This window comes from Hyperoodon ampullatus (assembly GCF_949752795.1).
Source record: "Hyperoodon ampullatus genome assembly, chromosome: X".
Taxonomy (NCBI): domain Eukaryota; kingdom Metazoa; phylum Chordata; class Mammalia; order Artiodactyla; family Ziphiidae; genus Hyperoodon; species Hyperoodon ampullatus.
The window spans coordinates 28454975-28468552 of NC_136913.1; the positions used below are offsets into that span (position 1 = coordinate 28454975).

General features: G+C 39.0%; 1 protein-coding gene across 1 annotated transcript in view; it reads left to right on the forward strand.

Annotated features, from left to right (window-relative positions):
- Positions 1–13578, forward strand: part of GK (glycerol kinase) — a gene marked incomplete at both ends in the record, with an annotated part of 64380 nt that overhangs the window by 17287 nt on the left and 33515 nt on the right. The window contains 3 exons of the mRNA XM_079727894.1: positions 612–689; positions 8553–8636; positions 11988–12064. Of these exons, the coding sequence (XP_079584020.1) occupies positions 612–689; positions 8553–8636; positions 11988–12064 (239 nt within the window). The remainder of the gene's footprint in view (positions 1–611; positions 690–8552; positions 8637–11987; positions 12065–13578) is intronic.

Consider the following 13578-nt stretch of genomic DNA (forward strand, 5'->3'; position numbering starts at 1 on the left):
CGAACCCAGATCCCCAGCATTGGGAGCATGGAGTCTTAGCCACTCTGCCACCAGGGGAGTCCCTCAAACTCTATGTCTTGTAACATTATTAAAATACATGAAGAAAACTGAATTTCTAACTAAGCATAATATGAGTTTGCCCAGCATGAAGGATTTTATCTATGACTATTTTCTCAAAATATAGGCATGTGTGCACACACACACACGGAGGGAAATTTCTTGTGGCAGTTAGTAAATAAACGAATGAGGTTATTGTTGGTCTCCTCAGCATGATAAATTGGGTATCGTAAATTTGGGAAGTTACTGCATTCCCTATTTATAAGGCAACCTGAGAGTCTTTTATTTGGCTATTGATCTGGGTCCATGTAATGGTGTGCTGGTAGTGAAGCAGGAAGAAGTCTGTAGAAAGAAAAAGAAGTAGTTGACATTGGTGGTTCGCTTTTCCTGGGCCAGTCAAAGAAAATCAACTCAATACCACCACAGACGTTCCAAATGTTTTTTTTCAAATTTTTATGTTTAGTTGTGCCTGTAAAAAAAAAAAAAAAAGTGAGAACTATCCTCAGATTTCTGCTTGTTTTTTTAATCCTTTCTGTTTAACTTTCTCTTTAAAGCTATTGGTGTCAGTAACCAGAGGGAAACCACTGTAGTCTGGGACAAGTTAACTGGAGAGCCTCTCTACAATGCTGTGGGTAAGCTGTTGTGCATGGATGTCAAACTCAAGGCCTTTCTCCACTTGCAGGTGTTGTCATACTAAAACATCTGGCTAACAAAGCATGTAGTCATGTTCCCTGTAATCTCATGGGTTGGGCTGAAGAGTCCTCTAAGAAATGAGTTGTTATATATTTACCATTTTCAGATAGTTATTCCCAATTTGAATTAACTCTTTCCTATGCTTGCCCCTTCCTGATAATTTGTATTATACAAATGAGTCATTGTTGCCAGAACTTTTTATAATCCCTGATGTTTCTGACACCTGAAAGGGATCTCATCTCCTCCTCCCCTCAAAAATCAAGATTACAGATGTCCCCATTCCCTTCTCTACCTTTCCATAAAGTACTTGTATACTTGTTCTTCCCATCTAGAAATTTGAATCGACTCTGTTGAGCTTATGAAAATAAAATGTCAAAATTTTAGCTCCTTCTGCTACAAACTTGGCTATTTCAGCAGGGGTTCAAAAGCTCAATCTCAAATATACCACCATTAGATATCACATCTTATTAAATGTAAATAACCATGGGTATATTTTAGCCTCACTCTTAGTAGCACATGACAGTTGAGCACTGAATGACACTGTCACTTGCTAAAAGGAAAGTTTTGTTCTAAATATACAGTCGCTAAAAGGTGTTATTCTGTCACAAATAGCAAAGCACAATTTTTTTCTCAATAAAGTAACAGGTTGTGGGTTGGATAGTGGAGGCAGAAGTTGTCAGAGATGGGATGATTTATAGAGTGAGCTCTTTTTACTTTACAGTTACTTTAGTAATATATTTAGTTACTTTAGTATTGATTGGAAAAAAGTGATATTCAAGCAGAAAATATACTAACAAGGTGCCTTGTAAGAGTAGTGTGAATTCCTTTGAAAATAATCTTTATAAAAAATGAAGGTCTTTAATGTTATTGTGTTATAAGAAAGCATTTAGTATGTCTTCTGTATCTGTGATAAAAAATTCAAGACACAAAAAAGGTGAAAGAATTACAACCAAAGGTTCTCTTACACAAAAGTACCTCTTTTAAAGCTTTATTTTGTTCTCATTCTCATGAGCAGCCCATTTTGAATATAAGCAGGATATTACAATTTTAATGGCTAGTATCTAGGAGAGTATTCTTTCACAGACCAATGTTAGCCAACTTCTTATACTAGTTAAGGTTTTACTTTTTGTTTCACCCCTCGTGAAAGGAAGGTCCTACTCACAGGAACCAGAAAGTTCCTGTTAAATTCTAAACTTTGAATTGTAAAAATGCAGCTTTGGACTTTGAGTTGTCATTTTAAAATAATGCAACTAGGTTAGTTGAAGTTTTGCATAAGTGAAGGATCTCAGTAAATATTTTACCAGAAAAACTTTTTGAGATGTGCTTATTTACTCATTCCTTTTTCTTCTACAATTTTTAGTTTTCTATTTAAAAAATATCAGGCATTCAAAACAGAATGACTGAAAACCAAAAGAAACAACTGACATTAGAAGCAGACCAATAAGAAATCCTGATATTAGAGTTATCAGGCTTTAAAATAACCATCATCTACATGTTCAAGGAAATCATTGAGTGATAATCTTAGCAAAGAAATGGAAATTTAAAGATCGAAATTCTAGAACTGTATTAAACTCAGTTGATGAGTTTTACATCGTATTAGACACAGCTGAGTTAGTGAACTGGAAGGGAGATCAGAAGTAAATATCTAGATTGAAGCACAGAGAGACAAAGGTTTAGAAAATACAGAAAAGAATCTAAGAGAAATATGGGGTAAGGTAAGAAGGTCCAACATATTTGTAATTGGAGACCCAAAAGAAAAGGAAAGAGAGATAGATGATAAAAGTTTTTCCAAACTGTTGAAAGATATCACGCCACAAATTCAAGAAGCACTATGATTCCCCAGGCAAGATAAATACACATAAAGCCGTACACAAACATATGCTGAGACCTGAAGATAAAAAGGATTTTAAAGTAGCCAGAGGATATGACCTTCAAGAGACCAACACTAAAACTTTCAGCTGATTTCTCAAAGAAACAGAGTACAATGGAATGAAATCTTTAAAGTGCTAAAAGACAATAATGTGAACCTAGAATTCTATATTTAGTGAAAATATCCTTAAGAAATGAAGGTGAAATATAAAGGCAAAGACAAACAGAGACTTATAGGAATCATTACAAGCAAACCCCTACTAAAAAAAAAAACTAAATAATGTTTTTCTGGTAGAAGGAAAAAAATGTTCTCAGGTGGAAATTTGGCAATGCAGGAAGGAATGCAGAGGCCTAGAAAGGGTAAATATGTAGGTCAATCTAAATGAATTTTGACTGTATAAAGAAATAATGTATTGTGATATTCAAAATATATTAAAATTTCAAATACTACATGGCAACAGTAGTACATGAAAGGAATATGGGGTAGATGAGGTTAAAGTGTCTTGTGGTCCCAGTATTGTCAAGGATGCATGTTGTAATCTCTAGGGTAAGCAGTAAAAGAGTGAATAATGTATAAGTCACAAGCTTATAAAGGGGGAAAATGGAATGACTGTAAAAAAGAAGGCAAGAAAGGAAAGAAAAAGGAGTAGAAACAGGAAGGAAGGACAAATAGAAAGCATTTATATCCAGACATGTAAGTAATTATATTAAAAAGGACAAGATTGCTCTCTTCAGTAAAATCTAGCAAAGGAGTTAATTGAGACTGCTAATGAGCTAATGGGATTAGAGCGGTAAGAATGGAGAGACAACTTTGCCAGACCTTTCAGAGGAAAGATGCAGCTGGTATGTTTGGAAATTGAATAGGGCATAAAGATGAGGCAAAAATAAAACAGGGCTGCAAGATTTTTAGCCTGAGAGAACAGAAGGAAATTAAGTAATATTTAAAGAGTACCAACGTGGGAGAAAAATGGCTTTCTTTCTTGGACAAGGTTAATATTGGACTTGCAATCAAAGCTCATTTCTGGACAGTTAGAATTTGTAGCTCTGTTGTAAAGAGGTTGTTCAAAATGTAGACTTAAAAGTTGCTAACTGGGCCTCCCTGGTGGCGCAGTGGTTGAGAGTCCGCCTGCCGATGCAGGGGATACGGGTTCGTGCCCCGGTCTGGGAGGATCCCATATGCCGCGGAGCGGCTGGGCCCGTGAGCCATGGCCGCTGAGCCTGCGCATCCGGAGCCTGTGCTCCGCAACGGGAGAGACCACAACAGTGAGAGGCCCGCGTACCGCAAAAAAAAAAAAAAAAAAAAAAAAAAAAAAAAAAAAAAAAAAAAAAAAAAAAGTTGCTAACTTAGATAGTCTCAGTTTATTACAGAAGAATTCACCATAGGAATGAAGGTAAAATCAATTGATTCAACAGAAGTTTAGGTACCTTTCTGTAGACAGGTTCTGTGATGACCCCTAGGCATATAGTGACAAACCAGGCAATCACCATGCTTGCCTTTGTGACACAGAGGCTACGGATAGGAATTTGGAGGATAGATGAGGAAGGGGCATAGAAAAGGATGACAGAAGAGTAATTAGCTGGGAAGAGAAGCCACTAAGTAATGACAAGGGTAGATTTCTGCCTCCAGTTTTATTCCATCTAGGAAAACACTAAGGTGTCATATCTCCATGCAAGTTTTCAGTTGAGAATATCAACACAATATTAAATCTTTAGCAGCTTTATCTTAAAACAACACAAGGTGGGATTGATGGAAACAGAATCAAATTTTTACATATCTTTGTCTTTGAGCTTCTTTGTCTTTTTTTATATCAGAGCCTGTGGGTTTTCTGCTTTTACCCCCCCCATATGTTTTCTTCCTTCCTTGTCCCTCTCTCTTGTAAATCTCTGTCACTGAAGGCCTATCCTGCTCCTCTTCATTCTTCTCTCTCTTTACTTAGTAAATTATATAACTGATGAGCAGTATTTGTTATAGACAAGCAAATGAGAGGGGCAGTCTACATTTTTTAATTGCCTTTTGTGTCGCCATTTTTATGGCTCGGAGTCCTCGATAAGCAATCCACTCACTCACCCCCAGTACAGTAACAGAGAGGAGAATTTCAGGAGCCTATTAGTGGACATGAAATAGGCTAGGTGAAGAAGTTGAAGACTGAGAAAGGCTATTTGTTCTTCCTCACAATAAAGGTGTATTTGTTTACTGGCATCTTTTATAATGGTATGCTTATGAGAGTAGAGGTGGCCTGTTTTAGAAGTTTCATATTGTTTTAGAATTCATGTGTTAGTTCTGTGATAGGCGAGGTGAACACTGGTGTGGTATCTGAGATATAGGTAAAATGCATCCCTGCTTCCCAGTCACTGTGCCATGATGCAGCCATTTACCATGATGGCCTCACAGGTGGATTGCAGCAGCTTTGTGGCCCTGGATCTGAATGAAGCAGGCCTTTGACTTCTCTCCCCTACCTTTAGTTTTCCTCATCCCTCTGGCACTTTTTTCTCTCCCTCTTAGCATTATCTTCATCACTATTTTCCAAAGAATTCCCTGCACCCCCACCTTTTTCTAAGCCTTTTCCTTCCAAAACCAACCCTTTTTTAGTGGTCTACAGGCCTTGCTGTCTTCTAAGTAGTATTGAAAAGAAGGTTTGGGTTTACAAATGCACCATAGACTAAATTGATAAAGAAGCACAAAACTACACAGGTGGTTCTGATGTTGAGTGGGGGAAGGCTTGAATCAATTGATATTTAGTGTGTTCATATTCACATTTCATTTCACTAATGTTACCGGTGAAACGTTCTGGCCTAACTAGGATGGCCCATCTCTTTCCCCTCTTCTTGTCCAGGTTCCGTCACTCACTATTGAAGTTGATTGGTGTACACGGCAAGCCTAGTGCAATATGACCCTCATCTCGGTAGCTTTCTGTAGAGCATAATTCATGATTTAATATAAAAATATTATTCGTAGTAGGGACTAATATCCAGGAAGGCAAGAGTCACTAATTTTGAGTGACTATGGTATACTTAGTATACTTTAGTACAGTATACTTTACTATACTAAAGAGAACTTTAGTACACTAAAGAAAACCACCAGGGCTTCCCTGGTGGCGCAGTGGTTGAGAGTCCGCCTGCCGATGCAGGGGACGCGGGTTCGTGCGCTGGTCCGGGAAGATCCCATGTGCCGCAGAGCGGCTGGGCCCGTGAGCCATGGCCGCTGAGCCTGCGCGTCTGGAGCCTGTGCTCCGCAACGGGAGAGGCCACAGCAGTGAGAGGCCCGCGTACCGCAAAAAAAAAAAAAAAAAGAAAACCACCAACAAAATCATGTGTCTCTGAGTCATTATTCCTTATTTAGATGGGATTGCAAACATTTTTTTTAAGAGATTTAAAGTTCCCTATGACACATAACTCTTTATGCAGAGTATGGCAGTTTTAAACATTGGTTATCCTCTTTGCCTTTTTTTATTTTTACATGCTAGTTAACCCTGGGCCAATGATTCAACCTGGTTAGTCATCTGTTGAGATCTGAAGGAACATTGAGCTCAATTCTTCTATCTTTTCTGGAACTGGGTTCTGTTTCAGAGTATCAGCATGAAAGAAAACCATAGATGGCAAACCACCTAAAACTCCTAAGCATGCTTGGCCTTAAACAACAAAGGTGTGGTTTTATTTTTTATTGTTTTGCTATGGAAGGGAGCAGATTTTTTACTTTTGTAAAATCTAGAGTATTCAGCCCTATCACGATCCACTTATTTTTCATTTTGTCAAGTCTCTTATTACATGGTTCTTTGAATGCCTTACATCTCCTTCAATCCTGGATAAAGAAATACTGCCATATTTTGCAGTGATTGGATTCCTCAACTCTGGCCAGTTTATATAAAAAGAAACTAAATTAGAGTTCAACTGTGAGGTATTTTTTCATGTTCTATTTAAGACTATGACTTCATCCTGACTGAACCTATATCGTAGAGATTTCATTCTGGATTCAGACTCTGCCTTTTCCATTTACTACCATTCTGTGCCTGTTGCCTCAACAGTTAAGCTGGAGAAAGTAAAAGTATGGATCTCATAAGCTTGAGGTGAAGATTAATGAGTTAATACATGTAGGACACTTAAAACAGTGCCTAGGGGCTTCCCTGGTGGCGCAGTGGTTGAGAGTCCGCCTGCCGATGCAGGGGACACGGGTTCGTGCCCCGGTCCAGGAAGATCCCACATGCCGCGGAGCGGCTGGGCCCGTGAGCCATGGCCGCTGAGACTGTGCTCTGCAACGGGAGAGGCCACAACAGTGAGAGGCCCGTGTACCGCAAAAAAAAAAAAAAAAAAAAAAACAGTGCCTAGCAGACTATAAGCCTTCAGTAAGTGTTCAGAACATGGCCACTGTTCTGAATTAGATGATAGCCTTTTCAGTCCAGGGATGCCAGATGAAATGGCTGATTTATATACAACAGGTGTTCTTAGGGAAAATGCAGAGCTTACCTGGGGCCACACACACTCATGTCAGCCATTGGCATTTTGGCATTTATACACCTAAGAGCTGAAGTAGGTTTCAGCCCCCAAAGTTTGACATGCATGTTTTAATTCACCCCCCTCCCCAACTCTCCACCTTTCTTTTGGCCCCACCTGATTTCTGGAAATGTCATCAGGTGAGGGACAGCCTCTTTCCCTTTGCAAATGACCTCTTACCCAGCTTAATAAATAGCTTAACTTTTGGCTAGTGGTAACACATAGCAATTAAATCTGGTTTACTAGATGTAATGTCTACTGTGGGCAAAACGACCCAATAACACTTTGTATAACTGTTAGCAGTCTTTGCTTAGGGTGTGTTCCAAAACCTGGAGCCTTACCTTCATCTCCCTTTCTGTCAGGCCAGTAGCGCCTCATAGCAAACCATCCAGAGGTGTATTATTTGCCTTTGCTTCTAGTCAACTGAAAATAATTTAGTTTATCTTTAGTGTGTTTGCTTATTTTTTTTCCTTAGGTATATTTCCCTTCTGTTGTTATGACTAACCAAAACTGATGCAAATTTCTAAATATTCTAAAAATGATTTCTTCCTCTATGCTGTCACTACATCACTAACCTTGGTCCATGGGCTTTGAGGCAACTGCATTTTTCTTCACTCTTAAAACTTTGTTTTCAGAACAAACTAAATCCACCAGACATATATTGGATGTGACTTTATTTAATACAAATAAAAATTTCAGATCACCCAAGTTGGGTTTTTTTAACCTATTCGCTTGGTGGTCTGAACCATTTAAATCCAATTTATTTGGTCTAAGCAAGGGACATGCGTTCTAGAAACAGGCTGTATGGTATTCTGGACTCTATTTTCCTTTTTCTGATATTTTTCCGAATCACTTTGGAACTTAGCAATTCCCTGTTCCCTTTAGATATGCTGTTGCTTTTTGTGGAGATGAACTTCATCTCCTGCCACCCTACCAGGGAAGTGCTTTCCTGGAGCTGTGCCTTCCCAAAGCTACCCATTTATGTCTTTCTGCAGGTGGCCCCAGCAGACAGAGATTGTAGCACTGCTACAATGCTAATGCTCCTTAGCATTCCTTTCAGAAGTCCCTTAGGGATGCACTCTCTCACTGCATCACATAGCCTTCCATAGTGGTTGGGTGGAAGTCAACTGAGCCACTTTCCTAACTAGGATGCAGATTTGTGGCAAGGTAGGGAAGAGTCATCCTGAACAAGAAGCAGATATTTACCTGGTCTTTGTCCAAACGGAAATGCTATTGAACCAGAGACTCTGACTGGAATGCCTCTGTTCCCCTTCTACTCCATGTCTCTTCCTTCTCTTTTTCTACGCTTAAATGTGTAGGAAAATGTTCATCCTGATGAACTTGCCCATGTGATCTACCATTTCCTAAATGGTCAGCAAGAAAACGCAAACCTTGAACCTGGCCATCTCTAGCATGAATTGCCATTATTTCTCCTAATGCTCCAGCTGCTCCAGTTTCTCCTGGCCCTTCAGATCCAGTTGCCGTTGTTCCCTCTGGCTCTTCAGTTCCAGCTGCTGGCGCTTCCTCAGGTATTGGTGCTCTGGCACTTGCTCACTTCCCGGCCTTCCAACTCAGACACACTGGGGGAAATTGACTGCTGCTGCTGGATCTGGATCTGGCACTTCTTTTGATTGTTCTCAGAAATTATCTCCAAGAGGGGCTTAGTCCTCCAGCTTGGGGTCTTCTCTTTGGCTTTTGGTCTCTTATTCTGCAAATGTAATTCTGCCATCTTAGCTTCTTTAATGAGTTGTCTAATTTTTTTTGTTCTTAATTCAGTTAATTTTGAGCATTTGTGAATTGCTTAGTAGTATACCGACCACTGACATTTTTCTCTTTGGCAGTTTTACTAATTCATTCCATGTATTCTAATTGCTTTAAACTCTTGGGTTATAAAAACAAAGTAAAAATTATGCCAGCCTTCTGTGATCATGGAATAACGGAAGGAGAGGGACTTTTGAGACCATCTAGTCCAAACTGCCTTATTTTATATTCCGGAAACCCAAGGCCATGAAAGGTAACATGACTTGCTTGGGTCACATAGCTTGTTGGTGGCAAAGCCAGAAGATGTAGATTTCACCTCCGGTGTTTTGACTCCTTTTGGTGCGGGGTTCATTCTGCAGATACCACTGTGGCTACTTGGAAGCTTTCAAGTGAGGAGTATAGTGCCCAATTTCTTAAGTAGTCCTTGTCAAGGAACAGTAGAATCACAGAGCCCCTGGCACTCAGAGAGCCACTTGATCATCAGTTTGTCTTTAGTTTTGTTTTTAAATTAATGATTGGAACAAATTCAGTATCCTAAAGAACATGCCCTAAAAAAAGAGGTTCTCAAGCTTTAGTATAACACTGAATAACACAGGTAGAAAGACTCAGGCCTTCCTTGCCTGGACTTGCAACCAGAATCCTACATTGTAGGGACCGGGATATGTGATTTCAAAGTTTTCTAGTTGGTTCTGGTGTGCTTTCTGGATCAGAACCACTGATGTTGAGTCTTAAACCACTGCAGTGTTTCTTAAACAGGAGGGGCATCTATTTAAAAGGTATATTTCTGGGGCCCCTCCCCAGACCTACTATCCAAGAATTTCTGGGAGTGGGGTTTATCTTTAAGCTCCCTAGTGATTTTTATGTCCATTTAAATATCAAAAAATGCTGATCTGGAAGGTTTTGAGTCAGTAAACAAAAAGCCTAGAGCAGTGGTTTTCATGTCCCTTGGTAAGAAATTGATTTTACCTCATGATTCAACAAGCCAGCATAACTAAAACAAAGTTTCACAGGTCAATATTTATCCTACAGAGTTCAGTGAATGCTGACATTTTCCATCCTAATGCATCTTATTTCATTTTTGTAAAGTAGGTAATGGAAACTATTAATACACGGATTTTTAAACCCCTAGCCCACTGTAGTTTCAAACACCTGAGGATTGAGATGTGCTCTTAATTCTACCTGTCATAGGTTTAGAACTTTTCTGTCGGCCTCCTCTACTTTTCCCAACTCCTCTGGTTAAGCCTTCAACACCTGCTAAGGTTGCTTGCCTATGAGGAAGGTCCACCTCTGTCACAGTCGCACAACACTGCCACTGTGTACAAAGCAGATTTCCCTTGTTCCCTGGACATGGGAGACCTTGCCAACTCCACAATGCTGCTGCTAATGGCTGTATCAATCACAGGGCAAGTAATAGAAAACTGAACCCCAAGTAAGTGAAGTTATAAGGGGAAAAAAAGGAATTCTACAAGTAGCTTAGTTCGGGTGCTGTTTGATTCTCAAGTCAGACAGTATCGCCTGGATCCCCCGCAAGTCTGTGTCTTCTGGGTTGGCTCCAGATGTGGCCGATTCAGCTCTCTATTCAAGAGGGCAGCAGGCCCAGCTACACACTCCCAAGCTGAGCTGAGAACAGGGACTCTTGCAGACTGAGCACGAATCTCAGTTGGGCTGATTTGACCACATCAGAGCACATCAGAGCCTGATTTGCTCCTCTCCTGAACCGCGCTCACTGGGGACACGATACTGGACCTGGGGGTAGGGTTGAATCTCAGGTCGAGGATAAGGGAGAGTTGACTTCCTAAAGAGAATTAAAGATACAGCTCCCAGCAGCAAGAGGAATGGGTGCTGGGCAGCAAATGCAGGTGTCATTGCTAGGCTATGTATTTCCATGGTCTTCCTCTTTGTGTCCTGTTTCCTTGGTTATGATGAGCCTTGTTTTCTTAAAGTTTTCCCCACCTTTGGGAAGCAGTATAGTGTCCTGAAGCCCCTGATTTAATTCTTATGCAAAGTAGCCACTGTCAAAATCAAGCACAGGCAAGCCCTCAAGGGAAATGATGCTTTAAGGAATTTAAAAGAATTGGATAAAATTCAGGACAGGAAATAACTGGTTTTTAAATGAAGAGAAAGGAATAGTACAGTTAAGGATCAGCCAAACTAGACAGTAACTGCCAGCACTCACACGTGTAGTGGGCAAGCATGCATAATCTTCCTGGTGCCCTTTAAATAAACTGTGTTTTTAGGAGGCGTCTGAGCACAGTCAGTGCCTAAAAATATCGAGTGACCACTCACAGATTAAAAGTTATAAAAGTTAAGTACAAACCTGAAATCTGACAAATAAAGCTCAGCTGATCCTATTGTTTACCTTTTGCAATTGCTCTGTATACTATTTAATGCATTCTCTTTCTCAAGCCTGCTGCTGTAAAGCAGAACAGAACTTTCTACTAGGGGGATCAGAAAGTGGGTGATAGTTATTTAGTGAAAACAACATTGATCTGTTAAAATGGAGAGTTTTTTACAATCTAGCATGGAGAAAGAATGGTGACCTTTAAATAATTCTTGGAGCGATTCTGGATTCTAGCCTACTTTGAAAGAGTTTAATGTAAATAAGCATTTTGTACATAAGCGACTGAATCTTATTTTTCCCCCTCTATAATAGTATCAGGTTCTCTACTTTGTCATAAACTGCTACCAAGTTTTTCTAAGGTACATGCTTTATACATGGTACGGTGATCCTGGGCTGTGCATTTTGACCTGGAAACTAGCCTGCCTAGCATTTAGATTTTCTCCGCACTCATGTATGCATAGAAAATCCATATCCAAAGCAATTTTTTCATTTTTTTCTATAAAAAAGGATACAAAATAAGCACCCTAAGGTATGTATTGTTCTCCTAACTTGGCCTATAACTTTGCATAAAATCTTCAAATTCTCCCTCATAAATTTATTCTCTCTTCTAACAATATGCCCATTCATTTCTAATTTTCTAATTTCTGTCTTTTGAAAGCCGTAGCATTTTAATTGCTTATGGAAACTAATCAGTCTCCTATCCTTGACAGTGATTTCATTAAGATTTGATTTTTTTAAATGAAGTTTTTCATACATATTATTGTATTTTGGTCTATAGTGTGGCTTGACCTAAGAACCCAGTCTACCGTTGAGAGTCTTAGTAAAAGAATTCCAGGAAATAATAACTTTGTCAAGGTAAGAGATCTCTTCAAAAGTATACTATAAAAATGCTTGTTTAACAAAAGAAGTTTGGAGATTTCACCAGGCCTTACATCTTACTGCACAATAGTTATTTGATACAATTGATAGAATATTTCTCCACAGATAATTATCTTTCTATGTTCCTTGCCCTGTGGTAGATTGGAGGAATAATATTCCAAGGTAACTAGGCTGGAGGCGATAATAAGGTGTCCCAGTGGCTTAAACCACACTCCTCACAGAGTGCTTCCTATAATTACACTGTGCTTTCCAAATCCTTCTCTTTTTTTTTTTTTTTTTACTGTCCATCAGAGAAAGCTCTGTGTGCTTTTGAGTTTTTAGGCATCTGGATTCAGGGAAAGAAACTAGAAGACACTCCAGCCTTTACTTGAACTCCTCTTCCACTTTCTTCATATGAAGAAGCCAATAAAAAATGCCTAATTTTCAGTCCTTATATAGGTCTCTCTTCAGATAAATGAAGGGAGAGAAAATTTTTGAAACAGGCGAGGTACTTTTCTTAGCAAGGTCAAGGCCAATTTCTCCTACTGTCCAAAAGGAAATTCCAATTTTTTTTTTTTTGGTTTATTCCCTTTATATTTGTCAGTGGGACTCTTAAATAGCAGTTTCTTGTGGTTCTTGGTTCTGAAGCTAGTGCTCAAATCCCATTAATTGCAGCAGTCTAACAAACCATCCCCTACCGTTACCCACCCAAATAACCTCAGTCTTGTCCTGAGTATACCCTCACCCATTTCCTATTCTGTTCTCTTGGTCAACCTGCCCAGCCTTCACGCCTACCTCCAGCTGCACTTTGCTTCAAGAGGTGCATGTTTTTCTCTCCAAAGCCATTTTAGGCAACTTTTACACCTTCTACTTAAATCATGAAAATGAGATATTTATATGCTACCTCACTATTTGGTTTGTGGGATGACCCTTAGTCCTTCAAATCAAAGAAGCATATTCCCATATGTTATTTCCTTTTATTATTTTTGAGGATTGATCTTCTTTTTTCTAGGAAAGCTAGAAAACTGTGAGTTAAGATTCTTAACTTACAAGGTTGCATTAAAGTGTTAACTTTGGTTTGAGCTTTTTTTTTTTACTAAACATATCCATGGGAGATGAGAAGGAAAAGGGATCACTTTCTGTAGTTGTGTGATAAATGAGAATAGGGATCAAGAAGGGGAAGATAGTTGCATTATTTTGATGTATGTATTTTCTTAACCACTTTCACCAGCCCTTATAAATATAGTGTTTAATATACTAACAAAAATGAACTGGACCTGATCCATTCTCAAGGAAGATTGATAAGCCCATGTTTCATTTTTACCCTTTAACCTTTATTCAATTCACCCTCCCTTTGTTCAATCTATTTGCTGAATTTAGGCAACTACTTTCTTTTATATATATATACTATTTTTTTTAGTTTATTGAGGTAACATTGGTTTGTAACATCATATAAGTTTCATGTATCCAACATTATATTTCGACTGGCAACTACTTTCTTAAATAGAACA